General features: G+C 35.0%; 1 protein-coding gene across 1 annotated transcript in view; it reads left to right on the top strand.

Moving 5' to 3' along the window:
- CSE1L (chromosome segregation 1 like) overlaps positions 1-26,223 on the top strand; it is a 57,622-nt gene extending 31,399 nt beyond the window's left edge. The window contains exons 9-25 of the mRNA XM_072633596.1: positions 6-173; positions 273-402; positions 1,750-1,815; positions 4,831-5,033; positions 6,206-6,290; positions 7,989-8,050; positions 9,060-9,196; positions 9,938-10,041; positions 12,908-13,005; positions 15,142-15,292; positions 15,440-15,648; positions 16,913-17,010; positions 17,117-17,202; positions 20,666-20,747; positions 23,467-23,613; positions 24,369-24,600; positions 25,759-26,223. Coding sequence (XP_072489697.1) covers positions 6-173; positions 273-402; positions 1,750-1,815; positions 4,831-5,033; positions 6,206-6,290; positions 7,989-8,050; positions 9,060-9,196; positions 9,938-10,041; positions 12,908-13,005; positions 15,142-15,292; positions 15,440-15,648; positions 16,913-17,010; positions 17,117-17,202; positions 20,666-20,747; positions 23,467-23,613; positions 24,369-24,600; positions 25,759-25,848 — 2,148 coding nt within the window. The 3' untranslated portion in view covers positions 25,849-26,223. The remainder of the gene's footprint in view (positions 1-5; positions 174-272; positions 403-1,749; positions 1,816-4,830; positions 5,034-6,205; positions 6,291-7,988; positions 8,051-9,059; positions 9,197-9,937; positions 10,042-12,907; positions 13,006-15,141; positions 15,293-15,439; positions 15,649-16,912; positions 17,011-17,116; positions 17,203-20,665; positions 20,748-23,466; positions 23,614-24,368; positions 24,601-25,758) is intronic.
- Positions 26,224-26,425: the final 202 nt, after the last annotated feature.

Here is a 26,425-nt window from a genome sequence, read left to right as displayed (position 1 = left end):
GTGAGGATGAAGAGGAAGCGGGCTTATTGGAGTTATTAAAATCTCAAATTTGTGATAATGCTGCACTCTATGCCCAAAAATATGATGAAGAATTCCAGCCATATCTGCCTCGATTTGTCACAGCAATCTGGAATTTATTAGTAACAACAGGCCAAGAAGTCAAATATGATTTGGTAAGTAGGTGATCAGAACAGATATTTAGAGTTTCATTTTTCAAGAAATACAATCTTCGTTTATGTTTTTTAAGTGTTCTTTTTTGTGTTTTATTCTAGTTGGTAAGTAATGCAATTCAATTTCTGGCTTCAGTTTGTGAGAGACCTCATTATAAGAATCTCTTTGAAGATCAGAATACGCTCACAAGTATCTGCGAAAAGGTTATTGTTCCTAACATGGAATTTAGAGGTAACTATTGTCATTTCTGCAACTAGCTTATTGAATTAATGAGTTCTTGGTTTTAAAACAACAGATTACAGGTTCATAGGATGTCATCTGTGTCCTTTTACATTTTTATGTACTTCTTATTTACTCAATTTGCATTTTTAAGTTTGAGAATAAAGCTGATGTTTTCTCAGCTATTTCCTTCTTTAGTCTTTATTGAACCTAGGCCTAGACCCTTCAGACAAAAGCAGTTCTTCTTAATGGGGCCTGATGTTTTTAGACTTTTAAAACTTTCTAGAAACATTTCCTTAGAACTCTTTGACAAAAAAGATTCTTTTCTATAGTGCTATTGGATTTAAGGGAAGATAAAGAATAGTGTAACCCGGACCTCCACAGTTGGCAGTAGGTAAGGGCCAAAATTAAAATAATCTAAACTTCTTTGGGCCTCAGATAGGTTTTTAGTGGTTTGCTTTCCAAGTAAAAGTATAATTAGTGATTAAACAATTTTTCAAATAAACCATATTTTTTAAAAAAGGAAATTTCAATCAATATCACTAAATTACACATATTATCCTGAAATCCCTCCTCTCAGACTAGAGACAGACTGACAATGGTTGGTTGCCAAGGGTCACGTGACAAACAGGAGATAGTATACCGTGGCAACCGACCTACCAAGTTACATGATGGGCACAATAGTTACTAGTGGAAGGCAGGTTAATTGGGGTACAGACGAAGCACTCATTACCTCCTTACTTTCTTTCATGTCCTTTACATTTCTGGTGGGCCACAAGTCGCCCTTGAGATGGGCTGTATGTTGTGCAGTTCTGGTTTAACCTGTCACCTTATTAGATGGAGTACTATACAATTTGGTTTGGTTTGCTAGTATCTTGGCGATTGTTTGCATCTTCCATGAAGCAAAGTGATCAGATACTTTCAGAATATAAAATTGGAACCTTAGTTGGTTTCTGCTTCTTGTTGATTTTAATTATAAGTTTCTGATTTGTGCTTTTTACTGTGCCATCTCTACCAAAGAGGCATCCTTTCTGCTAGGGTCTGGGAGCATAATATGTAATATAGAAGGTTAAGTAAGTTAGCAAATTTGTAGAGCACATTTCCTGTAAAACATATATTGGGACATCTGGATCCTACAGTGGCAATGTATGACTTGCTGTCTCAATTGACTCGATACTAGCCGCAGTTCAAAATGATACCTGCAGTTCACCTCTGAACAAAAAGCCATCTACTCAGTTGAGGCAATTTTGGTATTTCTGTGAAATAAAACTAAAGTTATAAGTACTTAGCAGCACAATGAGATGACTTGTAAAATTGTTTTAATTTTGCATGTATCATATATCAACTCTTGTTTTGCAGCTGCTGATGAGGAGGCCTTTGAAGATAATTCTGAAGAATACATAAGGAGGGATTTGGAAGGATCTGGTAATCTTTTCTCTTTGTTGATACTATTTTTGATTGATATCTTCTCCATTTGAACTGCATTTATTTATGAATATACCTTTCCCCCACCTCCTTAGCTACTCTTTGAATATTTCATCAAATTGTTTATTTTTTTGCATTCATTTTTTGAATTCCACATTTTGAGTTCCACCTTTCCCCCTTACCACCCATTCCTTCCTCCACCCATTGAGAAACAATCAATATACCATTATATATGTGAAGTTTTGTAAAATCTTTCCAAATTAACCATGTAGCAAAATTAATGGAAGACAAGGAAAAATTAAGTGAAAAAACATCACCCTTCAATCTACACTTGAGTTCATGAGTTATCTCTCTGCAGGTGAATCACATTTTTCATCATGAGTATTTTGGAATTGTCTTTGATCATTGTACTGATCAGAGTAGCTAAGTCTTTCACAGTTGATTGTCATTATAATATTGTTATTGTGCATAATGTTCACACTTTTTTTGCATCAGTTCGCAAAAGTCTAGATTTTTCTGAAACCATCCCCCACTTCATTTCTTTCTTTTTTTAAAAAAAATTATTATTTTGTTCGTTTTCAGTGTTCTATAATCACTTCCATATGTCTTAGATTCTTTTCCCCCCTTCTCCCTCCCCAAGACAGCTTGCAGTCTTATATAGGTTCTACACCTACATTCCTATTAAATACAATTTCACCATAGTCATGTTGAGTAGAAGAATTAAAATGAATGGGAGAAACCATAAAACAAAACCAAACAAGACAAAACATAACACAAAAGAAAATGGTCTGCTTCATTCTGCGATCCAGTTTCATAGTTCTTTCTCTGGATGTGGAAGGCTTTTTGCCTCAAAAGTTCATTGGGAATTTTTTAGATCCTTGCATTGCTATAAAGGACTAAGTCTGCCAGAAAAAATTCTTGCACACTGTGGTTGTTGCTGTGTACAAAGTTCTCCTGGTTCTGCTTCTTTCACTCAGCATCAATTCATTTAAGTCTTTCCAGGTTTTTCTGAAGTCTTCCTGTTCATCATTTCCATTACATTCATATACCACAACTTATTCAGCCATTCCCCAACTGTTGGGCATCCTCTTGATTTCCAAATCTTTGCTACCACATAAAGAGCTACTATAAATTTTTTTGTACATGTAAGTCTTTTTCCCTTGATCTCTTTGGAACATGCAGATCTAGTAGTGATATTGCTCGGTCAAGATGTATTAAGTTTTATAGCCTTTGAGACAGGCCTGTGACCCACTGGTTGCTTATTGCCCTCAGGCACACCAAAGGATTTCGGGCTGTTTCCTTCTAAATTTTTCAGGGGCCACCTAAAATCCTTTGCACTGCAGATTATGGTGGCCTGCCTTGAGACATAGTTCCAAATTGTTCTCCAGACCAGTACACAACTCTACCACAGTTCATTAATGTATCAGTTTTTTCCTGATCCCCTCCAGCGTTCATTATTTCTGGTAGTTGTGAGGGGGTGTCCCAAAATTCTTTTAATTTGTACTTCTCTAATAGTGATTTGGAGTATTTTTTTATGTAATTATTGTTAGTTTTGATTTTCCCTTATGAAAACTGTGTTTATGTCTTTGAACCATATATCAGTTGGGGAATGGATATCATTTTTATAAATTTGGCTTAGTTCCCTATAGACTGGAAAATGAAGCCTTTATCAGAAATTTGCTATAAAAACTTTTTTCCTTCAGTTTCCTTATTCTTTGAATATCAAACAGGATTTTATATGTGATCTTCGAGGTGATATAGAGACACTGAACTTGATTGTATGGGTTATGGAGTATGGGATGACATAGTCAGGCCTGGGCTCTAGGAAAATCATTTCTGACAGCTGAGTAGTAGATGCACTAGAGAAGGGAAAGATAAGGTAGGGAGACCAACCAGCACTCTATTGTGACCTGATAAAATCTTTCGTCAGAGGAGGGAAGAGACTATATTGGGGAGTTGTTATGAATGCAGAAATACTCAAAGCGCTTCATAACTGGCTTCCTCTTTTTCCAGCCTGGAAAATCTCCCCAACTTCATGTCCATCTCCACCTCCACCTCTCCCTGTTGTCTTTTAAGGCCCAGCTAACATTTCTACCTTTTTCAGGAAGGGTTTTTCCCTGCAATTCCCCTTAATAGTGCTGCCTTCTCATGTTGACTGTTTCTAATTTATCTTGTACATACCTCATTTGTTCATAATTGTTTGCATCTTGTTTCTATTAGATTATTAGTTCCTTGACAGCAAGATACATCTTTTGCCTTTTTTTGGATCCCCAGCACTCAGCAGAGCATATAGTTAGTGTTTTTTGAGCCAGAAGGGTCCTTAGAGATTATCCAGGCCAGGGGTTGGCCTGTTTTTGTATGGTCCCTGAGTAAGAATGTGTTTTAATTTTTTAAGTACAATAAAGCTTTATTTTAAAATGTAAAAATCATACTTAGCTTACAGAAATCCATATGGGATGGATTTGGTCCCCCTGCAGACTTACTTTGCTGACTCCTTCTCTGTTTTCCTATTCCTTCGATCCCCTCTTTTCAGGACCTGGACCCAAAGATGGTCAGCAGCTTGTTCACAGCCTCACAGTGAGTGAGTCCTGGGTTCAGATCCTGGCTAGGACTTACTAGCTGTGTGATTGTATACATTTTACGTAATCTTCCTGAATCTCATTTTTGGGTGATACCCTGCTGCCTTACTAGATTGCTTTGAGAAAAGTATTTAGTAAATTGTAAAATGTTCTCTAAATGTGAGCCTGTTAGTAGTTTAGTGCTTTTAGCCTGAAATTCCTTCATGTAATGCATCACCAGCAGCATAAAAATTCACATACTTTATGATTTCATAGGCCCTCATTACAAATGATGTTACAAAAGACTTCTTATCTCCTTAGGTTAATTTCTATTTGTTTTGCCATCACAGATCATTTTCTTGGTTTATTTTCATGTTTGCTATATAGTAGTTTATGTCTTTCTCTACTAATTTTTTTCTCTTTCCTGTGATCATTTTTCCCTTTTTGATTTTTATAGATATTGATACCAGACGCAGGGCTGCTTGTGATCTGGTACGAGGACTATGCAAGTTTTTTGAAGGACCTGTGACAGGAATCTTCTCTGGTTATGTCAATTCCATGCTGCAGGAATATGCCAAGAACCCAGCTGTCAACTGGAAACACAAAGATGCAGCTATTTATCTAGTAACATCGTTAGCTTCCAAAGCTCAGACGCAAAGAGTAATGTCTTTCATTTTAAGAAATTATTTTTTGGGTAGTGGGGGAATAGTGTGGTGAAAGAGAACCCTGGATAGAAAAAGGTTCTAGTACTGGTTCTGTACTGTCTTACTATGTGACGTGAGATAAAACTGTTGATCTTTTTGTGGCTTCATTTTTCTCATCTTTAAAAAGGGACTAGATCACCTATATTATACATTACAGTTCTAGTGTGCTGTAATTTCCAGTCAAGAAATATTAGTATAATGGTGATTGTAGACTGGCTTTATTTGTCTCTCTAACTGCTGAGGGTATTTTGTAACTCTTGGATGCTAGTGATTGATATTTCCAGTGTAGGATGTACTTAATCACTCATTTCTTTGGTATTCTAAGGTTTGCAAAACACCTTTCTCACAAATAACCAAGGTAGTACAGGGAGAACTGGGACTTGAATTCAGGTCTTCTGTCTCTAATTCCAGTACTTTTTTTTTCTTTATTTTTCTTTGCCTATTTTATGTGAGATAATTTACCCCATTCTCTCTCTCCCTTTCTCCTTTCCCAATATATCCCTCTCTCACCCCTTTTATTTTTTAGATACCATCATTTCATATTTAATTCACCCTGTGCTCTCTATCTGTCTGCCTGTCTTTCTGTCTGTCTATTTATCTATTTCTTCCAACTACCCTAATACTGAGAAAGGTCTCATGAGTTACAAATATCATCTTTCCATGTAGGAATGTAAACAGTTCAACTTTAATAAGTCTCATGATTTTCTTTGCTATGCGTCTCTTGATTCTTGTATTTCCCAGTACTCTTTCTATTATTACACAGCCATAATTCTCTGTTTAACCTTGCTCAGAGAGTGTGATTCTGATGGCACAGTGTGGCCTACTATCTGTTGAGGGTGAAAATAATTACTAGATATCATCTTTGTTACCTGAGCTCAGAGCCTTGGTTTCTAAAATATATCAGGGATATTTTTTCAGTAATTTTCCACTGATTTATGATAGAATCTTTGTTCACTATTCTGTAATTTTCAAACCCTGCTTGATACTTTGTATGGAATGTTTTATTTATGTTTTGAAGTCTTAGTCTTTATTTTAAAATATATATTTGTTAAACTCCCCATGTTTTTATTATGCTAGGTTAGAATCTAGAGGATTTTAATTCCATTTGTATTTAAATTTATTTTTCAGCATGGAATTACACAAGCAAATGAACTTGTAAATCTTACTGAGTTCTTTGTGAATCACATTCAGCCTGATTTGAAATCAGCCAGTGGTAAGTTGAGCTTTGTTAACTTTCTCCCCTACATTTTGTTATGTTTAATCTATTTCTACAGATTGAATCTGATTATTGAAAAGGTATCATTAAGGACCAAAAATTGTTATTAATCTGGCAGTCCCATAGAGGTTAATGAATTTTTTAATTTTAAAGATTTTTGAAAGATGCTTTTTTGTTTGTTTGTTTGTTTTTTGCTTCATAGAGAACATTTGTCCTTAAAAAAAGAAACATACTTTTCAGATTTATATATTGAAGATAAAGTTGTCTGGACCCTGATAATCCCATAATAACTAATAGCAAGCATTTATACAATGCTTTATGCTTTAAGTTTTGCAAAGGGCTTTACAAATATTATTTGATCCTTACAACAATTTTGGCAAGTAGTGCTATTATGCCTGTTTTACAGATGAGAAAACTAAGGTAGACAGAAGTTAAATGACTTCCCCAGGGTCATATACTTATTAAGTGTCTGAGACCAGATTTGAATTCAGATGTTTTGTGTCCTGGTTCGATACCCTATCCACTAGACCACCAAGCTATATAACATCCACCACTGGTGTGGCATTTGTCCATTAGGACTTTTAAAATTAGAGATATTTACTCCTACTTTGTATGGTAGTCCTTTCAGTTAGTTATTTCCCTGGTGTTGGAGAGCTGAGGGTGCATTTATGCTCTTGGTTTTGGGGGTTAACTGTGGGTAAGAGCTGTGCTATGGCTCCTTTATATTAGATTTTTGGGTTACCCATAGTAAATTTAGTGGAGTGTTTATACGTATTGGTTTTCCTTACTGCGGTTGGCCAGGCTGACTCAAGACCTTGCCTTAAGGAAAGTACTTAGAATTAGTTCTACTCTAACAAGACATAAGCTTTCCCCAGAAAGCAATGTGCCATGTGTAATTGTGTGATAAAAAAGCACAAGGCATATGGGAAGACTAGGGTTAGGAGCATAATTCTCAAAAACTTCATCAGTGATGTATTAAATAAAGGAACATGATAAAAATGGTATTATGATTTTAAACATGTTAAGTAGTTAAACATAAATACTACAATAAAATGTGGCATAGTCCTTGGCCTTAACCTGATGCTTATCCCAGTTCTGGTTTTGACGGGGCTTGGCATAGTCTCTGACAAGTTAGTCAGGTCAAAGTTCTAGGGCCCCCTGACCACCCCTTCTATTTGCAAGTAGGTAAGTGGAACAGCTGACCAACCTTCTTCTGCCCACAACTCTTACTGTACCGGAAGATATACAGTAAATCAGGTACTTGACCTTGGCAAAGAGCTGAACTTTGCATGTGGCAGTGGGTGTCAGAAGGATTACAGCTAGTACGTTATTGTGAAATCATGCACTTTCCTGCATTCTTGATGTTTCTGTTAGAAGAAGTTTTGCATAAGCCAACCCTGAAATTCACATTATGCTTAAAATGTTCCCTAGTATCAGTTGCTGTGGAACAAATTTATGTTATCAAAATACATTAGTAGCAGAACTGCATATATGAAATCTTTTTGTAATTGTTATTAATTAGCTATTAAGAACTGACTTTTCCTAAAGGATTGGAAATGGAATTTAAGCATAAGTAAAACCAAATTTTACATGCAGATGTCTTTAAAGTTTTGCAGTGATTTACTTATGGTTTGCTGTTTAGTGATTCTTTTCTTATGGCTTGAGTTACCACGTTGTTCTGTTGTTCTTTAATAGTGAATGAATTTCCTGTACTTAAAGCTGATGGTATCAAATATATCATGATTTTCAGGAATCAAGTAAGTTTTTTTCTTTTTTGATCACTATTTACCTCCTAAACCTCTTAATGCTTTATACATGAGAATTCTTGCCCTTTTACCAAGAATGTTATCATCTATTTTCCTTTAATAAGAAGTTTTATAAAATAAATTTTGCTAACATTTGAAATAGTTTCCCTCTTATTTTCTTTTTTTCTCTGTTATTTGGAAAGCAATTTCAATTTTGTCAACAATGGTGAATCTTTTAACGTTAACAGATTGTCTCCCCTCTGATTCACCTACTTTAGGAAGCTCTAACCCCTTTAAAATACTTTTTTATTCTCACCAAAGAACTTTTAAGATCAGTGTAAATATCTGTTCTGATTTTTTTAGATGGGAATGCTTTTTAAGCTGGAGCATTTCGTACACAATGAGAAGTAATAGTGTTGTCTTTCATTTCTGAACAGACTTACTGAATATATATTTTTGGTAACCCTTTGGCATCAGATTTTTCAGAACTTTGATTTTTCATAATTTCCTTTTGTTAACATAACTTAATCTTTTCTCTGATTTTGACATTTTACAATTTACCCACATACCTGCAAGATTCTTGCCAGTTACATAAGGACATTATTCTGTATTGAGTTTAAAGTGATTTGTTCCACTGCAGATCCCTAGTTGGTCCTTTAAAAAGTTAGTATAGCAAATCATTGGACAGCTTGGCGTCTTGAATGGAGTAGTAATGCTTCAGAGTAGAAATCCTGGGATTGGATCCTGTCTTTGAAACACATTGGGACAGCCTTGGGCAAGTCTTTTGCTCCCAGACAACTCTAGAAGTTAGCCTTTTTTTTTTTTTTTTTTTGGTACTGGACCAGGGACTTTGGGGTGAGAAACACATTGCTGGTGAAATCGCATGTACAGTATGTTTTTTAAAATGACTTTTAAAATAAACTTCCAGATGTAAGTAAAAATCTGTTTTCTTTGATTTATATCTGATTATGTAGATGTACACTTTTATTATGAATGAAAAGCATATTACTGAATTATTCAGGTACCTAAGGAGCAACTTTTGGCTTCCATTCCTCTTCTGATCAATCATCTTCAAGCAGAAAGTATTGTGGTTCATACATATGCAGCTCATGCTCTTGAAAGACTATTTACCATGAAAGGATCCAACAACACTATACTGTGAGTTTTTTTTAAATTAATTTTATTTATTTTCAGTGTTCTACAATAACTACCATGTAACTTAGATTATTATTTTTCCCTCCCTCCCTCCTACCTCCCCAAGATGGCATACAATTTTGTATAGGTTCTACATACATTCCTATTAAATACATTTTCACTATGGTCATGCTGTGTTGAAGAATTAAAATGAGTGGGAGAAATCATGTAAGAAACCAGCACACACACACACACACACACACACACACACACACACGTGAACTGCTACATTCTGTGACTGAATTCCATGGTTCTTTCTCTTAATGTGGTTACTGTGAGTTATCTGACACCAGAACTATGACATTCATAGTTGGAAGGTTTTTATGGAGAAGCCTTACTGAGCCTATTTAGTGAAAGTTGTGAATTGTGCCTTCCTTGAACCATTTCTCTTATTCCAATCGTGCTTTTCATGTAGTAGTAGATAGAGGAAAATCAGTGAGTGCTCAAAAACATTCTTTGGGGTTATTTGGTTTGAGTATATGTGTTCCTTACTCCTATTTCTGGGGAAAAAAATGCTTTTCTAATTAAGTTTGGCTTTGGTTTGTCCCATCATTATTTCCAGAACAGTCAGTGGGAATCTGGTGGGAAATAGCCTATTGGCTTGCAGAGTGGCAGAAATTAGTTTAGAATTAAAATTTTTGCTTTAGGGTAATCCACAGTGAAAATAGTTGTTAGTATTAATTGGAAGTTGTGTTGATCTTACAGTATTACAGCTGCAGAAATCGCACCCTTTGTAGAGATTCTGCTAACAAACCTTTTCAAAGCGCTCACACTTCCTGGCTCTTCTGAAAATGAGTATATAATGAAAGGTAAGCATTTCTCTAGCATAACTTGGGACCATAACTAAGTGTCTGATTTCAAATTCCAGGCAATAATTACTCAGCATTGTACCTAGTTATGTGCCTCAAAAACTGTATGGGTATGCCAAAATGATGTTTAAGAAAATTTTCCAAGATGTTTAGGAAATGTAATAGGAGCATAGCATTTTAATTACAGATTGAGATTAGGGAAAAAAAGTTTCAAAAACGGCACCCTTCCCTTGAAGAAATGGCTATTTGTCTTGTTTCATTACAAAGCAATTTCAAGATCTCCTATGCCTTTGCAAAAATGGTTTTCCTCATTCTGTGGTTGTATTAGTGTTTTCCACAGAGGTGCAAAGTGTTTGCATAACATTTGCTTAGAGCAGTGATATCAAACTCAAATAGAACTGAGTAGAGGGGAACTAATCCTTGCATAAGAATCCCCATAAGCAGGATCCTTGTTGACTTAGTTTTAAAAAGTATTGTTGTCTGTTTTTATTTTGTACAGTATTTTCCAATTATGTTTTAATCTGGTTCTGACCAATTTGATAGTGGTGGACTGTTTTGACAATTCTACCGTTCAGTGTAGTTCTATGTGACTTGTGTAGGTTTCCTGTCGTTCCTTTATTTTTTCAGATTAGTGGCATTTCTTTGGGCCCTCTTGTAACAGCAGGGACACTTGCATACATAGGAAGACCTGCTGTACAGGTTCTTACATCTGCTTTTCTCTAAAGGAAGCAACTTTTGAGGGGTCAACAATCACTTCATTTATTTATTTATTTATTTTTATTTTTCGTTTTTTAACACAGCTTATAATAGATAAAACAATTCAAACTTTTGGTCAGGTGATACTTCTTTTTAAAGCATTTACAATATGGACCCCAAAAGAATTTTTTTTTTAAAACATTAACCAACTGAGACACAAATAATATTTAAGTTGCTGACTTCACAAGCTCTTGACCTAATTGTCTCCACAGTATTGCTAAGAATTAAAGGACCCTTACTTATTGTTGTTGGTCCAAAATCCTATGTCTGATACCTTAATTTTAGACTTAACCTCAGATGTTCCCCTACCAATAATCTATAATTGAATAGATCTGGTATTAAGATCTGCAACCCCACTATAGGAAATTGCCACCAAGAGTAGGGACATTGCAGGGATACAATATCTCCCTGACTTCATGTCAGTTCCAGGCAGGATTAGATTATCCACTTGCATTCAGTCAGGCTTAAGGTCTGCCAGGTGAAAAATTACTTTAATCAATCACATATGCCAACACAGAAAATACAAGCAGAGAACTAAAGACCAACAGACAGGGCTTCTAACTGTCTGATTATTACATACATACATAGTTACCAGAGAGAAGCACTAACATCTGGGTTTTTAAAGCCAGAGGAGCTCCTTAATGGCTACTCAGAATCTTGATTGGCCAAATGAACACTTCCAGTGAGTAAGCATCAAAGTAAAACTTCACCTCAAAGCAGTTACACACTTTTCAGAACCCTAAGGCACACCCTCTGACCCATTGCCTCAGTAGAAATTAACAGAGGGTATTAAGGCCTATTAATGGATGGAGAATATCTTTGATTTCTCCACACACTCTCCCCCCCCATTAACCTTACATTAACATTACACCTCTATCCTCAAAGCAGAGGCTCCCATATCCTTTAGACTGGGTGTAATCAACCTTGTAGTACTGGTGGCACTTGAGGCCTTCTCCTGCCCCCAAATTTATAACTTCGCTGCTAACTCCTCTCTTTCTAGTCTTTTGCCTTAGGTATACTAAAAGAGCCCATGGAAACTAACTAGTTAAGACTATTGTCAACTAAAATGTTGAGGGCTTATTCTGTAGGAAACATAGAGAATTATAGTCATCCCTTGACATTCTCAGGTTTCACATTCATGGTTTTGGTTATTCTGAGGTTGATTATCCATAATTAAATGGGAATTTTTAGAGATTTTCTGTAGAAAATTACTGAGTAGGTATGTATGTGAAGAAAACTTTAAAACATTTTAGTATGTCATATGCAGAAATGTTGTATATTAAATACCTGTTTTAACATTTACTACCATAAATATACACACATAAATTTATTATAAACAGTTAATTTTTGTTAAAAGTTTTAGTGTGCTAAAAAACTACTGACTATGCACTGTCTTTGGGAACACCTCTTCTGTCTCTCTACCATCCAGTCTGTATCATCTGATTTTATTACAGTGATCTTTGTATCTTGCACTTTTTGTGGAAGGAAATAAATCTGTGAAGTAGTTACTGTAGCTACACAGGCAGCTGAGAAGACTCAGCTTAGTGTGTGAGATACTAATCTGTCCCACTTAGAAACTAACTTTTTTATGGGGTGTGTTTCATTTGTTTTGTGTGTTAAGTAAATATGATTAAAATTATTAAAAATAAAAGTTTGGGGTGGAGCCTAGCATTCATTGTGGTTTTTTATATTCACAGGATTACTGTAAAGTTTTATCAGAAGCGAAAAAGATATTTCAAATTTTATTAACATAATAATAGCTAACACTTATATCACACTTTAAGGTTTGCAGAGATCTGTACTCCAAATATTTTATTTGATACAACAACATTGAGAGGTGGATGCTGTTATTATCTCCTTTTTGCAGATGAGGAATAGGAGGCAGACAAGTGAAATAATTTGCCCAGGGTTACATGGCTTATAAGTGTCTGAGGTCAAATTTGATCTCAAACTTCTTGTTCCGGCCCAGTGTTATAGTCACTACCTAATTAGTCTACCTGATAGTCCATTTCACAGTGGAATCAGAGGCTTTTTTTTCTCTTCAACTGTTACTATTGTGTTCTGGAGTTTTGACTAAGCCTGATTTCTTTTTTCCTTTTTTCTTTTACAGCTATCATGAGAAGTTTTTCTCTCCTGCAAGAAGCCATAATTCCATATATCCCCACTCTCATCACACAGCTTACACAGAAACTGTTAGCTGTTAGTAAGGTAAAGAAGAGAAAGTTCTAAAATACCAATCACACTGTAGTTCTCTGTGTACTCCTTTATAATAAATTAGACATTGAAGGGAGGTGTATCAGACCAACATTTTGCTAAATGGTACCCTATTGGCCAAGAAGATTTCCAAAATTTGATGTTATTTTCAGGGAGTGACATTGGACTCTGTGGAAAATTTGACTCCATATGCAATAGACATTTTAGAAACTATAATTCTTTTTGTAATCACATCTTTGTTTAGAAACTGTTATTCATTATATTTTCATTTAACATTACAGCTAGAAAAGAATTTTATAACAAAAAGCTCCCAGTAAAACTTGTGTTTTAGGCTTTTGTTCTATCTTCAGAAACTTAGTTTGTGAAGAAAATTTGTCACTGAGTCTGTCTTCTGTTTCCTGTTTTCTTCCTTTACTCTTATGTTCTACTCAGTTCTTAACCAGTTGTTAGATTTACATTTAAATAGTTTGGGATAGCTTATTAGATTAAAAACTGATTGTTGTTTCGCAGTTGACAGTTTCCCTTTTTTAGTATTCATTCCTAACTACTATGTGAAAAGATGTGGTTTAGTATTTTAGCTGTTTAATTTTGATTAGGTGATACAACAGTTATTTATGTCACTAAACAATCTCTCATGTCTTTTCCTGCTCTAAAATTCACTGATTATGTAATTACTTTGCTACATATCCTGAAAAGTTAGAAGAATGTTAGTAGGGAACTCTGCATTTTAGACACAGAAAAGTCTCCCCAGAACAATTTATAAAAAATTTTCTTGAAGAAAAAAAAAGTCCACAATCATCTCTTATGTCCTTATGCATCTCTCAACACAAGACATTTAAAAAGTAATATAGAAACTTTGAATGGGGAAAATCTCGTAGTTTAAAAAAATATTATTACATACTTTAGGGTTAACATCTAACAGACAAGGCACACCCTTGGAAAATCAGTTTCCTAAAATCACCGTGTTTGACTTTGACCACTCTTCTCAAGAGTTTTCCCAACTGGTGATTGAAATAATTGAGACTTCCTTTTCTCCTTTTAGTTTATACTCTAATCCTGTTGAGTAGATCATTCAAGGGTTCCTGGCTCTAATAATTGAGTGAAAAATCCTTGTGACTGATTTACAGAGGGGGTAGCTACTTATGATTTCTGACTTGATATCTAAAGCAAGACTGATAAGGGTTTCTCTTTCAGATTAATCTAAAGACTCCAGGCTAGGATAATATTTTGAATCCTTTTTTAAGGGTGAAGGAAAGGCCTTTGTTTCTACCTTAGTTTGCTTTTGCAGTTATTTTGTTTTTGCAATAGAATAAAAAATGCATAAGAATTCCTAGCTTAAATGAATTTTAAGTTTACTTATGTAAAACTTAAATTTGAATAGCTGCTTTTTAGGGTCTCTTATGAAATAATTAATTCAGATAGGGAAGTATGACAGAGTAGAAAGAGCCGTGCCTATATTGTGTAGTTCTGACACCCTCTTCCTTTCTTAAACCATCACATCTAGAGTTCAGTTCTGGGAGTCACATCTTAAAGACGACCTTGACAAGCTGGACTATATCCAGATAAGATGTGCTAGGGGAGTGTGGAGTCAGGTGGCCATGCTGCGTGGGTATTGTTTGAAGATAGTGGGAACATAATACAACTTTTGAAGGTTGCTGTGTGGGAGAGGGATTATACTTATTTTTCTTGGCTCCAGAAGGAAGAACTAGAAACATTGTGGGGAAGTAGAATTCATTTCATGTAAAGAATAACTCCCTAACAATTAGATTTACTTTGGGAAGTGGTGAATTCTCCTTTACTAGAGTTTTTTATGTGAAAGTTGAATACTCAGTTATCAGTTGTCAGTGGAATTATTTTTCAAATAGAGTCCTTTGGCACATCCAGTTCTTAACCTGATTCTAAATTTTGGTCCTGCTGTGCAATATTGCATCCCTTCAAACCTCAGTTTTCTTGTCTGTACAAATATTTATTAATTGCTGTTGTCCAAAAAAGGGCTTTGTACACTATAAAACATCATATAATTTGAGCCATTATTATAAAGTGAAATAAAGGCACTTCATCAGCAGTTTAAAGTAGCTACCGAAGTACTAACCATAAAGTAATTTACATTGGTTTTGTTTTCTGTTTTAGAACCCAAGTAAACCTCACTTTAATCATTACATGTTTGAGGCAATATGTTTATCTATAAGGATAACTTGCAAGGCCAACCCTGCTGCTGTTGTAAACTTTGAGGAGGCTTTGTTTATGGTATTTACAGAAATTCTGCAGAATGATGTACAAGGTAAGATAGTGGCAGGTTGTCTGTTGCTGAACTACGGAGTAAGAATGATGATTGCAGATTGTAACAATTTTAAGGGGTGAGCATTTATATGATGTGGTTATTAGTTGCATTGATTCTAAAGTGAATGTTTTTTCTTCCATCAAATAGAGTTTATTCCCTATGTGTTTCAAGTGATGTCTTTGCTTCTGGAAACACACAAAAATGGCATTCCATCTTCCTACATGTCCTTGTTTCCTCACCTTCTCCAGCCAGTGCTGTGGGAAAGAGCAGGAAACATTCCTCCTCTGGTGAGGCTCCTCCAGGCATTTTTGGAGAAAGGTTCAAATACAATAGCAAGTGCTGCAGCAGATAAAATTGTAAGTTGGATTAATTTTGATTCCTAATTATAATTTTCAAAGCTAGCTTTATGAAGATAATTAAAGTATGTTTTTATTTTTTCTTAAGATGAGTTACATTGAATCAGTTAGTAGATAATATCAATATAGGTCCTTGTTTCTTCCTCTTTAAAATTAGTTCATTAATACTTGCATTATCTGCTTCAGGGATGTTGTGACGAAAGTGCTTTGTAATATTTTAAACGTTATAGATAGTAGTTATTTTTATATAGATTATTAAAATATTGCACAGTCCTGACACCTGAAAAGTTAGTACTACAAGATCTCTACTTTTTGAATCCTGGATTTGCTAAGTACTTACTGACTGACCTTGTAAGAATGACTTAATGGCTTTGAGCTTCAGGTTTATCATACATAGAGGACCTCTAAGGACCCTTTATGCTCTAAATCTGTAATCCCATGAGAAAAATCATAAAAAGAATACTTTTGACCTTACCAGAAAAACTTTATTTTTATGAAATAAAAAAATAAAAATAAAATTAAAAAATCCTATTGGCTTAAAGGACTTAGAGTTTCACAGTCATTTTTCTTCCTTATCCATGCTCTTTAGGTATGCAAGTGGTACCATATAGTGATATGTAGCTCCATATATGGAGCTAGAAAACCTAGGTTAGAGGCACTTAACCCCTCTGACTATTTCCACATTGGTGAAATGGGGATAAAAAAGTACTTGTACTATTTTCAGGGTCATTGTAAATTTTGTAAATGTTTTGTTAATTGTAAGACATTAAGTAATTATGAAGAGTTACTAAAAAAATTAGTAAGCAGCAGGAAAGTGTTTGAATTTAGGACTTTTTCAGTGGGATATGCCATTGTACAGCGTGACAAATGGCAAAGATGGACCTTCTGATAAACAGATTGAAGGCCATGTGACAAAGAATTGCTTATTGGAAGGTTGAAAACTTCATGGGTTGAGCCTGTATTCTAGCTATTGGTGCAGATCTGGTCTTGGATGGGTTTCTGGCCTTGTGATGAGAGGTGTGGTAGATTCTAGTTATAAAGGTGATGTCATTCAAGATTACCATTTTTTTAAAATGACCCCAGAAGCATAGTTAATTCATGTTCAGTACAGTATTTTCATTGCATTTGAAAGAGAACTTAGTATTAAAGTTGCTGCTTTTAATCTTTGATCATCTTTTTAACATTGGTGACGTGTTTAACTGTTATATGCAGAACAAAGAAGTGTTTCTTTTTTCTTTTTAATTATGACTATTTTTTCTTCCAGCCTGGATTACTAGGTGTTTTCCAGAAGCTTATTGCTTCTAAAGCAAATGATCACCAAGGTTTCTTTCTTCTCAACAGTATTATTGAGCACATGCCTCCGTGAGTATGAGTTCAGTTCTGTTTGTATTTCATCACTTCTTCACTCAATGTTAAGTAAGATAATAAAGCTATTTCAGTAATGTAATACTTTCATTCTATTCCCTAGGGAGTCAGTTGACCAGTACAGAAAGCAAATCTTCATTCTACTGTTCCAAAGACTTCAGAATTCCAAAACCACCAAGTTTATCAAGAGTAAGTGAACACTAGATATTTTGGTGATGTACAGGATTTTTTGTTAAAAAAAAAAAGTAGAAATATTACTGGAAATCTTGATCATAAATAATCATATTTATTAAACACATACACATGAACTCTATGCTTCATGTGATATAAATCCTTAGATAATCATTAAAAACCCCTTCCTGTTGGATAGCTTGTGATCCTATAAATAGGACTCTATGAGAAAATGGTTATTCTAGCTACTCATTACTCTTCTATAAAATGCAAAATTTTCTCATTAAAATTTTTGTTTTTGTTTTTCTGTACTTGACACGCATCAAACATGAAAATTTCATCAACACTGAACAGGAAAAGAGAATTATTTACAAAATCACAAACTTTTATAAAATTCATATTTAATTATATAAAAATATTTGTTTCTCTTCACTTTCCCTAAAATTTCTCCTATCTCCCTTTGAATTCGTTGAATTTAAATTCATTTAATCAATGAATTCATTGATGTCATATGAGGGATATAGCATTGGTCTTGGAATCAGAAGGCCTCCTTTCAGATTTCAGCTTGCAGCCCTACCTTTTCTGTAATAGTGAGCAAATCCCTCAACCTGTCCAAATCTCAATTTCCTTCAGACTTAAAAAAGTTTTTGTATCACCCAGCTGTTAGCATTTAGAGGAAAGTATTGTAAACTTTAGAGGGCTGTATAAATAGGAGGCTATTGGAACTCTGGCCAAGAATGTTCCAGGGACAAATTAATTAGGGAAACGATAACTTATAACAGATATTTTAAAAAATATTTTAGTTTCCATTATTTACATTGGCAAGAGAATCCCAATTCAGGAACAGATTGTAGTTTTAAAAAAAAACGCTTTGGTGTTGTTTTTCATTAAGATTAAATTTTTTTTCTTGTAAAATTAATAATAACAAACATGGACATTTCATTATACAAAGAAGGAAAAAAGATAGAATTTGAAACTGTCCCTGTTACATACATTTTGCTTTTTAAAATGTGTATTCAACACTAATATCAGCACTGCCACTTGTCTCCTCCTGAACATCTTTCTTCTCTGTATTTTTGATATTTCATTGATATCTTTTCTTAATTTTCTTTTTTTCTCATCAAAATCACTACTCAACCTTCCCCTTAAAACCAATAAGTATAATAAAGCAAAACAAATTTGCATATTGGCCATGTTTCAAAAGTGTATTGTTCTGAATCTGTGGTACTTTGTGGGCTGGTGATTGTGTTTGTTTTTTTTTCTTCAGTAGTTACGTAGAACTCAGAGTAGATTTTCCCATAGAAACAGTATTAAACCCAGTGGTTAGATTACTACTCCAGCCATAGAGCATTTTTATAATGTATCAGAACTGAAGTAGTAATATTATTTCAACAGTATCCTACCACTATTTGTAACATTTGTTTCCATGGGAAAATAGTGTGAACTCTGGGTGCTTGAATGCATGTGACCATGATGGTGACTCTAGGCAGTCATATGGTATGGCAGAGGCCCTAGATTTAGAGCCTGGCCCTACTTCCTGTGACCTAGGGGATTTAGCTATTCAGGCTTTAATTTCCTCATTTTAGAAAATGAGGGAGTTGTATTAGTTAAATATAAGGTTTTTACCTAGTTTCAAACTTCTTTGAAAATCATAGGATGGTGGTTGGAAACACTGATGCCTGACATACATAATCATTTTAAGGCTGTGATTTCACAGTAGAAGACACCCTCTCTGGATCCCTCACTCCCAAGAAATTCTGATAAAAAGACAAAGGATGATTACTTCCAGAAGAATGGGGACTGTAGGATGTAGATATGAGACTTCCATGATCAAGGGAAAGTCATTTAACTAACCTTTTGTTGGTTAGTTTCTTGATATGTAAAATTAAGGAATTTGAGTAGGTGGACCCTATGACCCTGTGAATTCCCTCGGTCAGATATGGAAATTGATAGGATTTAAATCTTCACCTTACATAAATTCCGTATATATATATGAAATCATTCCATATTGATACTTTGGGATCAAATAGTTTTTTTCCCCCATTTGGATTGTATTTTAGTTCTGTTAAAGCTGAATGTGTGTGTGCATTTTAAAATATATTTTACTGGCTATTTTACTTTTCTTGACCTGTAATAAGAAGTGTATCATTCAGATACTTAAAATTTCACTTTTCCCAAGAAATGAACAAATAATAATGGATTTACTACTCTTTCTTGATTTTTTTTTAAAAAAGAGATTTATGTTTCAAAAAATTGAAGCTAGTAATCCATATATATGTAGCACAAAGTTCCCATTCAATTTTCCAATCATCTGTGTTCTCAGGCTATTTATAGAAAGTTTTCTGCCCCCAGAACATATGTCTGTTTAAAGTCGGAAAGTGTCATATACATACATTATTTTTTACTTGCCTAAGATTTGTCAGGAGATCCTGGATTCTAGCCCTGCCTTTGCCACAAACTAGCTGTGTGACTTAAGGCAAGTCACTTAACCTCTCTGAGCCTCAATTTCCAGATCTGTAAAGTGGAGGTGTTGAACATGATGAAACTCCAAGGTCCCTCCGAGCTGTAATATTGTATAGTTATTGGCTAATATTTTCACCTATTTTCCTAAAACATTATGAAAAACCCTCAGTGTGAAAAGATAACACTTCTTCAATAGAATGTTTTTAAAAGGGAGGCAGTAATCAGTGAAAGAAGTTCACTGATCAGTGAGATGATGTCTGTGAGGAGCTCTCTTCAAAATGTGCATTTGTCAGTGTCTCTGTGCGTATGAATAATTGAGGTTCCTGGCATGTGCTTTGAGTAACCTTAATGCAAAGAGCATAGGAGCGCAGCCTTAAATTTATTTCCTTTTCATTGTTGTTCAGTTTGATGTTTTAATGCTGGGTTAAAGTGAACAGTTTTAAAAATCTGACTTATATAGGAGTGCATCATAAACAATCGCAGAATATACTTATAATTCCATTAATTTTGATGGAAAAAGCACCATTTGTAAGTCATTCTTTTGTAGCAAATCACACAATCTTGTCACTATGCAAAATCTACTTGTAACATGCTTAATTTCCCCACACCAACACTTTATGGATTGGAAATGCTGTGTGGATATTTAATTTAAAACTTGAAAGTAAATTCAATTAATAGTTCAAGGTATCAGTAGATTTCTGGTAAGGAAATAGGGATTTCACCTGGATTATTTAAAAAGGAAGACAAATTCTGTATTCAAAAATAAATGCTAGAACATAAAAAAAAATGTGGAAATTGAGAATGACCTATGCATAATAGGTTTTGAATTTGGGATGACTACCAGACATCGGCATGAAATTCCATTATTAGGTGAACAGTTAGTGCTGCTGTACTTTAGCCAAGGTGTCCTTGAAGCTTCAGATGACTTTGGTGTATTCCTAGATTTGTGTATTCTATGTTACCTTCTCCCTTCGAGCAAATGTAAAATCATTACCATTGAGCATTTTTTTCTCAACAGGTTTCTTAGTCTTTATTAATTTATACTGCATAAAATATGGGGCATTAGCACTTCAAGAGATCTTTGACAGCATACAGCCAAAGTAAGTATAATTGTCATGTGTTTATTTGACCTTCAGTGGACTTAAAATTTTATATTCAAAAGTTTCTAACCGCTCTATCCTTTAGGTTTTTGCTCTTTATCATTTTTTTTTAATATCTCAGAAAGGAATAATATGTGATTTGTTAGCCCTCAAATCTGTGTTCTAGTTGTGACCACCTTCTACCACCTCCCATTGAAGGTCAGTATCAAAGAATAACATAAATTAAGACTTTTGAAAGGTCCCATGTAAGCATTAGTTTCTTATGTCAGTTAAATCACAGGTCCACACCCTATCCATTCCTAAGGGTTATTGCCCCAGATGACTATGATTAATCATGAGAATGTGCATTGCTAAATGTCTTTAATTATTTGGTTATCATCCTATTTGAACTGTGTAACATTTGACTCGGTCACTTTCTCCTGTCTAGTTTTTCGTGACACTCCTCTCTACTTGTTCTCCTGACTTTGATCACCAATTCTTGGTCTCCGTTACATATTTTTCATGTCACACTCACTAGCTATGAGTATCCTTTAAGAATACTTCTCTTTCTGCTCTGTACTAAATCTTTTGGTCATATCATCAGATCCCATCGCTTCAGCTGTAATCTCTGCCATTAGTTAGTGAATCAACAAACATTCATTAAGTACTTACAATGTTCTGGGGATTGTACTAAGCAGTGACAATACAATGGAAGTTAAAAACATCCTAGTCTCTCTGATAAACCAAGCGTGCCTCACCAGCTGCCTCTTGAACTGGGTGTCTCGTAGGTGTCTCAAATTCATCATGTTCAAAACAGAACTCAATATCTTTTCCCTTAAAGTCTTCCCCCCTTAGAGCTATAGTCCTCACTCATTCATCCACATTTTCAATCTGCCTTCTCATATGCATCCCCTTCTCTCACCTCACACAGCCACTACTATACATCAAATCCACATTACCCCTTCACGTAGAAAATTGCAGTAGCCTTCTGATTGTCCTCCTTGCCAAGTTTCTTTCCACTCCAATTCATCTTCAGCTCAGCTAAGAAAGTACTTTTTCTAAAGTGTGTATCTGACTAGGTTTCTTCCTTGGCCCTCCCCACTCCCAGTTTAGAAGTAAACTCCAGTGGCTCCCTCTTATCCAGGATTAACTGTGAAGGCCTTTATAATCTGGTTCTTTGTGCCCTTTTCAGTCTTGCATTGTACTCTCTTCCACTCATTCTATATGATCTGGTTATATGTGCTGTTCCTTATCCTTACAGTATATCTCTTGGCTGTCCCCTATCCCTGGAGTGCTTTGCTCCCTCACTCTTGCGTCTTATTTTCACTAGATTCCTTCAAGATTCAGCTCAGACTCCACCTTCTGCAAGAAATCTCTCCCAGTTCCCCAGTTTTGCAATCTCTAGCACTTGACACAATTCCTGGAACATAGTAGGCATTTAGTAAATGTTTGTTGACTGACTACCTGACAACAAGACTTCTTATATTTTCCATTTCTCTCGTGTCTACATGAATCATCTCCTCCTTGCACCAGTTTTCCTTATGATAAATACCATTCTTATTAAAGCCACTTGGTCATATAGGTGGATGTGGGGGCAAGAAGGATAACAACTCTCTACCCCTCCACCCCCACCCCCCAGTATTCATGTTAAGCTTTAATGTTCTTCATGGTAAGTTTTGCACTTAGACATCCATCCTCTCCACCACTCCATTCCACCTTCCTTTTGGATTCTTCTTATATCTTGCTTCTTGTATCTCTTAGCTGGAGCCATCATTCTTACCATCTTTGTCCTTCTGCCTTTTCCTCCTTTACCTGACTTTTCATATAGCTTCACTTCTTAGATTGTTATCACGTCTGTGCAAGAGTTAGCAGGAGAATAGGAGACTAGCCTTTGCAGTTTCTCTTAAACTAGCAGGTGTACATATATACATATATGTGTATATGCATTTTTAATTTGTTTTCAGTTTCCTATAATCATTTCCATAAGTTTTAAATTTTCTCTCCCTCCCTGAGATGGCATGCAATTTTATATGGATTCTACACACACATTCTTACTAAACACATGTTCACATTATTCATGTTGCATAGAAGAATTAAAACAGATAGGAGAAACTATGTGAAAAACCAAACAGTATAACACAATAGAAAATAGTCTGTTTCATTCAGTAGCAGATATATTTTGTAGGACATTTGTATCCTGGGACTTGCTCCTCAGTTTGACACCTTGGCTGATTTGATTTTCCTTTGGTTTCCACAATGTTTTTGGAGATGTGCTATAAGGTAGATAGTTCCATTGAGAAATTCCCCTGGTGCCCCAAGTTATTTCTTCATCTCATTTGATTAAGGTGTTAGAACTTCATGTTTATCTCCAATTAAATTCTCCTACATAGCCAATGATGCAATTTAAATCATAGAGTGAGTTGGGCTATGATAAAAATTATATTAATACTTAATATTTAGTTTAGAAAGTTACGTTGTCAAAAGACCTGAATTATACTGATCATTATCCATTTTCAAATATTGGTATTGACTGCTAAAGATGACCTTTTGGTCTTTTACTCATGGCTCAAATTCCAGGAGGTAAAAACCTCTTCTCCTTGGTGGTAGAAAGAGTAATCTTTGAACTTGTTTCTTTTACTTTCAACATTTGCACAAAAATGATGTCCAAGCTTTTTGCTTTATTATTTCTTCATTCTGTTCTACTTTGATACTGATGCAGAGTGAATCTTCATTTTAACAGAATGTTTGGAATGGTCTTGGAGAAAATTATTATTCCTGAAATACAGAAAGTTTCTGGACAAGTAGAAAAGAAAATCTGTGCTGTTGGCATAACTAAATTACTAACTGAATGTCCTCCAATGATGGATACTGAGTACACAAAGCTTTGGTAAGTACAGAGCTCTAAATGTATTTTCATTACTACTTCTACACATCTTTAGGATCATAAAATTGCTTAGCTGAAAATTTTGGAAAGAACCCCAAATTATAATTCAGGAAATCTTGTTTCTCTATTCCTAGTCTGCCACTAATATTTGCTCTGTGATCTTGGGAAAGTAATTTTTCTCAGGGCCTTAGTTTCCTTATCTGTAAAATGATGGTGTCAAGTTAAGTGATTAAAATTCAATAATCATTTCTTAATTGCCTTCTAATGAGACATTGAGAAGATAACATAGTCATGTTCAATTGTATTCAGTAGTATCTAACTGACCACATTTGGGGTTTTCTTGGTAAAGATACTGAAGCAGTTTGCCATTTCCTTCTCTAGTTCATTTTACAAATGAGGACACTGAAGCAAAACAAGGTTAAGTGACTCACTGAAGGTCACACAGCTAGTAAATATATGAGGCCAGGTTTGAACTGGGGAAAATGAATCTTCCTGATTCCAGGCCCATTACTCTATACACTGTACCACCCAGCTGCCTGTATACAACAATACATTCCAGTAAAATGTAATCCCATCTTACATGAATCTTCCCTGAGAGTGTGTTTTATGTCCTTTCCAGGTCTCAGTTTGTTTTATTCTAATTCTCAGAGGAATAGCTAATACTCAAATGTTAATTTGTATTTTCCAATTTATTGTTTGATTAAGTCTGCTTTTCATTTGGTGATTCTTTCTTTACTTTCTTCCACTTTCTCTTCTAGGACACCTTTATTGCAATCTCTGATTGGCCTTTTTGAATTACCTGAAGATGACACAATCCCTGATGAAGAACATTTTATTGATATTGAAGATACACCGGGATACCAGACTGCTTTCTCGCAACTTGCCTTTGCTGGCAAAAAAGAACATGATCCTGTAGGTCAATTGGTGAATAATCCCAAAATCCACCTGGCACAGTCTCTTCATAAATTGTCTACTGCATGCCCAGGAAGGGTAGGTATCACTTTTTTTGTGAACAGAGGAAAAATATAGGTGAAACAGGCTTTTTGGTGCCTGATAGAGAAATTCATTTGGTTTCCTGTTTTATTGATCACTGCAATAGAACCCAATTAAAAATTTATTTTCTTAATGCCGAGTAATCTTGGTTGCGTATTCATACTACAATTCACTAAATTTATTTTTGTAGATTAATAGAGAACTGAGCCCTTTTTTTCCCCATACATCTGATTGAGGATGTTATTTTGAGTAATTTTATAAAGGAGATATTTTGGGAAAGAGTGCTAAGGTCTGTGTGTGTCTGTGTCTGTGTGTGTGTGTCTCTGTGTGTAATCTGGAAATAGGAAAACTCTAAATATTCTTTCTGAAATATAGTCAGCTGTCACATATTCACCTTCAGATATCTGGACCAGGGAAAAACACTTTCAGTTTTCCATTTTAGTGCTCTTCAGTTGCAGTTTCCTTAAACTGACCTTTTGGGGGGACCAGGAGGAGGGCGTTTTACCCTGATGGAACTCTTATATGCTAAGGAGAAATAAGTATTGGCAAGTGATTAAGGCATCCTACTAGAGTTCTCAGGGTGAATATCTCAGTGTGTACGCATATACACCCCCACCACCCCCTCTCTCTCACACACACACCTCTCTCTCTCTCTCTCACTTACTTCTGGTTGCAGTAACCTCATTTATTCATTACTGAATTAATTCCATGACATGGCATGTTGCTATTCTCCAGGATGCATTTTTGTGGATGTTTATTTGTAAAGCATAGTTTGTGTTATCAGATATCTGGCTATTACTTGGATTACCTCAAGACCCTAATATATGCATATCCCACAGAAGGCAACAATATGCAAAATGATGATAGTATCAGGGACAGCTAGTCCTATTGGAAAACTGTATGGTTGGTGGTAAGCAGAACCTTATCATCAGATGAGATGAGATATAATGTTCTGGGGAGGAGATGCTTGTGTCATTCAGTTAATAGCTAATCAGCTATTTTACATTTTACATTTCTTTTGTTAGCCAAAAGAATGACTTTACAACAAGCTTTCTTGGTGTTATTCATTAATAACATTAATATAAAATAATATTTGAAGTAGATTAGAGTCCAGTAGTTTACAATGAAATTCTTCTGCTTTTCTTGTTTTTGAAGGTTCCTTCAATGGTGAGCACTAGTCTGAACGCAGAAGCATTACAGTATCTCCAGGGATATCTCCAAGCAGCAAGTGTAACACTGCTCTGAACTTCATTTACTTGATGGGCAACAATTCAATAAGGGTTTCCTATAAAAGGATATTGACTTGTAAGCAAAGCTTCGATAAACCAGTGCAAGCATCTCCTTTTGGAAATTATCACAGAATCCAGCTTGTAAAAGATATTAAATGTTACTTAAAGCAGAACTTGAGCAAATTAGGTGGTTTATGTGATCATAGGTAATGGAGGTGGGTGCCTTTTTCCATTCCCAGTTTGAAGCTTTTAAAGGGAATATTAGTAGCAGCTCATTATTTGGGATTGATTTTGAGATCCACATTTGCTGTGTTTGGATGACCTTTTAACTTTTTGGAGAGCACTGCTGTAGAGACTCATATTCTGTCACTAAATGCCTTTTTCTTTTTGATGCTTTTGTCATTTTGTGTTTTCTTTCTGTGTCTTTCTTTTATTTAAAATGTGGATAAATACAGAATTGCTTGTGAGTGGTTTTAATTGTTTAGTCAGCAATAAAGAAAACTCTAAACTGTGTTACAGAATAGCTGAAGAATAGTTTACTAATGGTCTTTGGGATTTTTAGAACAGTGGTCCCTTGGGGGGAAAACTCACCT

The sequence above is a fragment of the Notamacropus eugenii genome, chromosome 1 (genome assembly GCF_028372415.1).
Source record: "Notamacropus eugenii isolate mMacEug1 chromosome 1, mMacEug1.pri_v2, whole genome shotgun sequence".
Classification (NCBI taxonomy): Eukaryota; Metazoa; Chordata; class Mammalia; order Diprotodontia; family Macropodidae; genus Notamacropus; species Notamacropus eugenii.
Note: the sequence above shows the minus strand (reverse complement) of the source record. Positions and strands in the feature narration are given on the sequence as shown.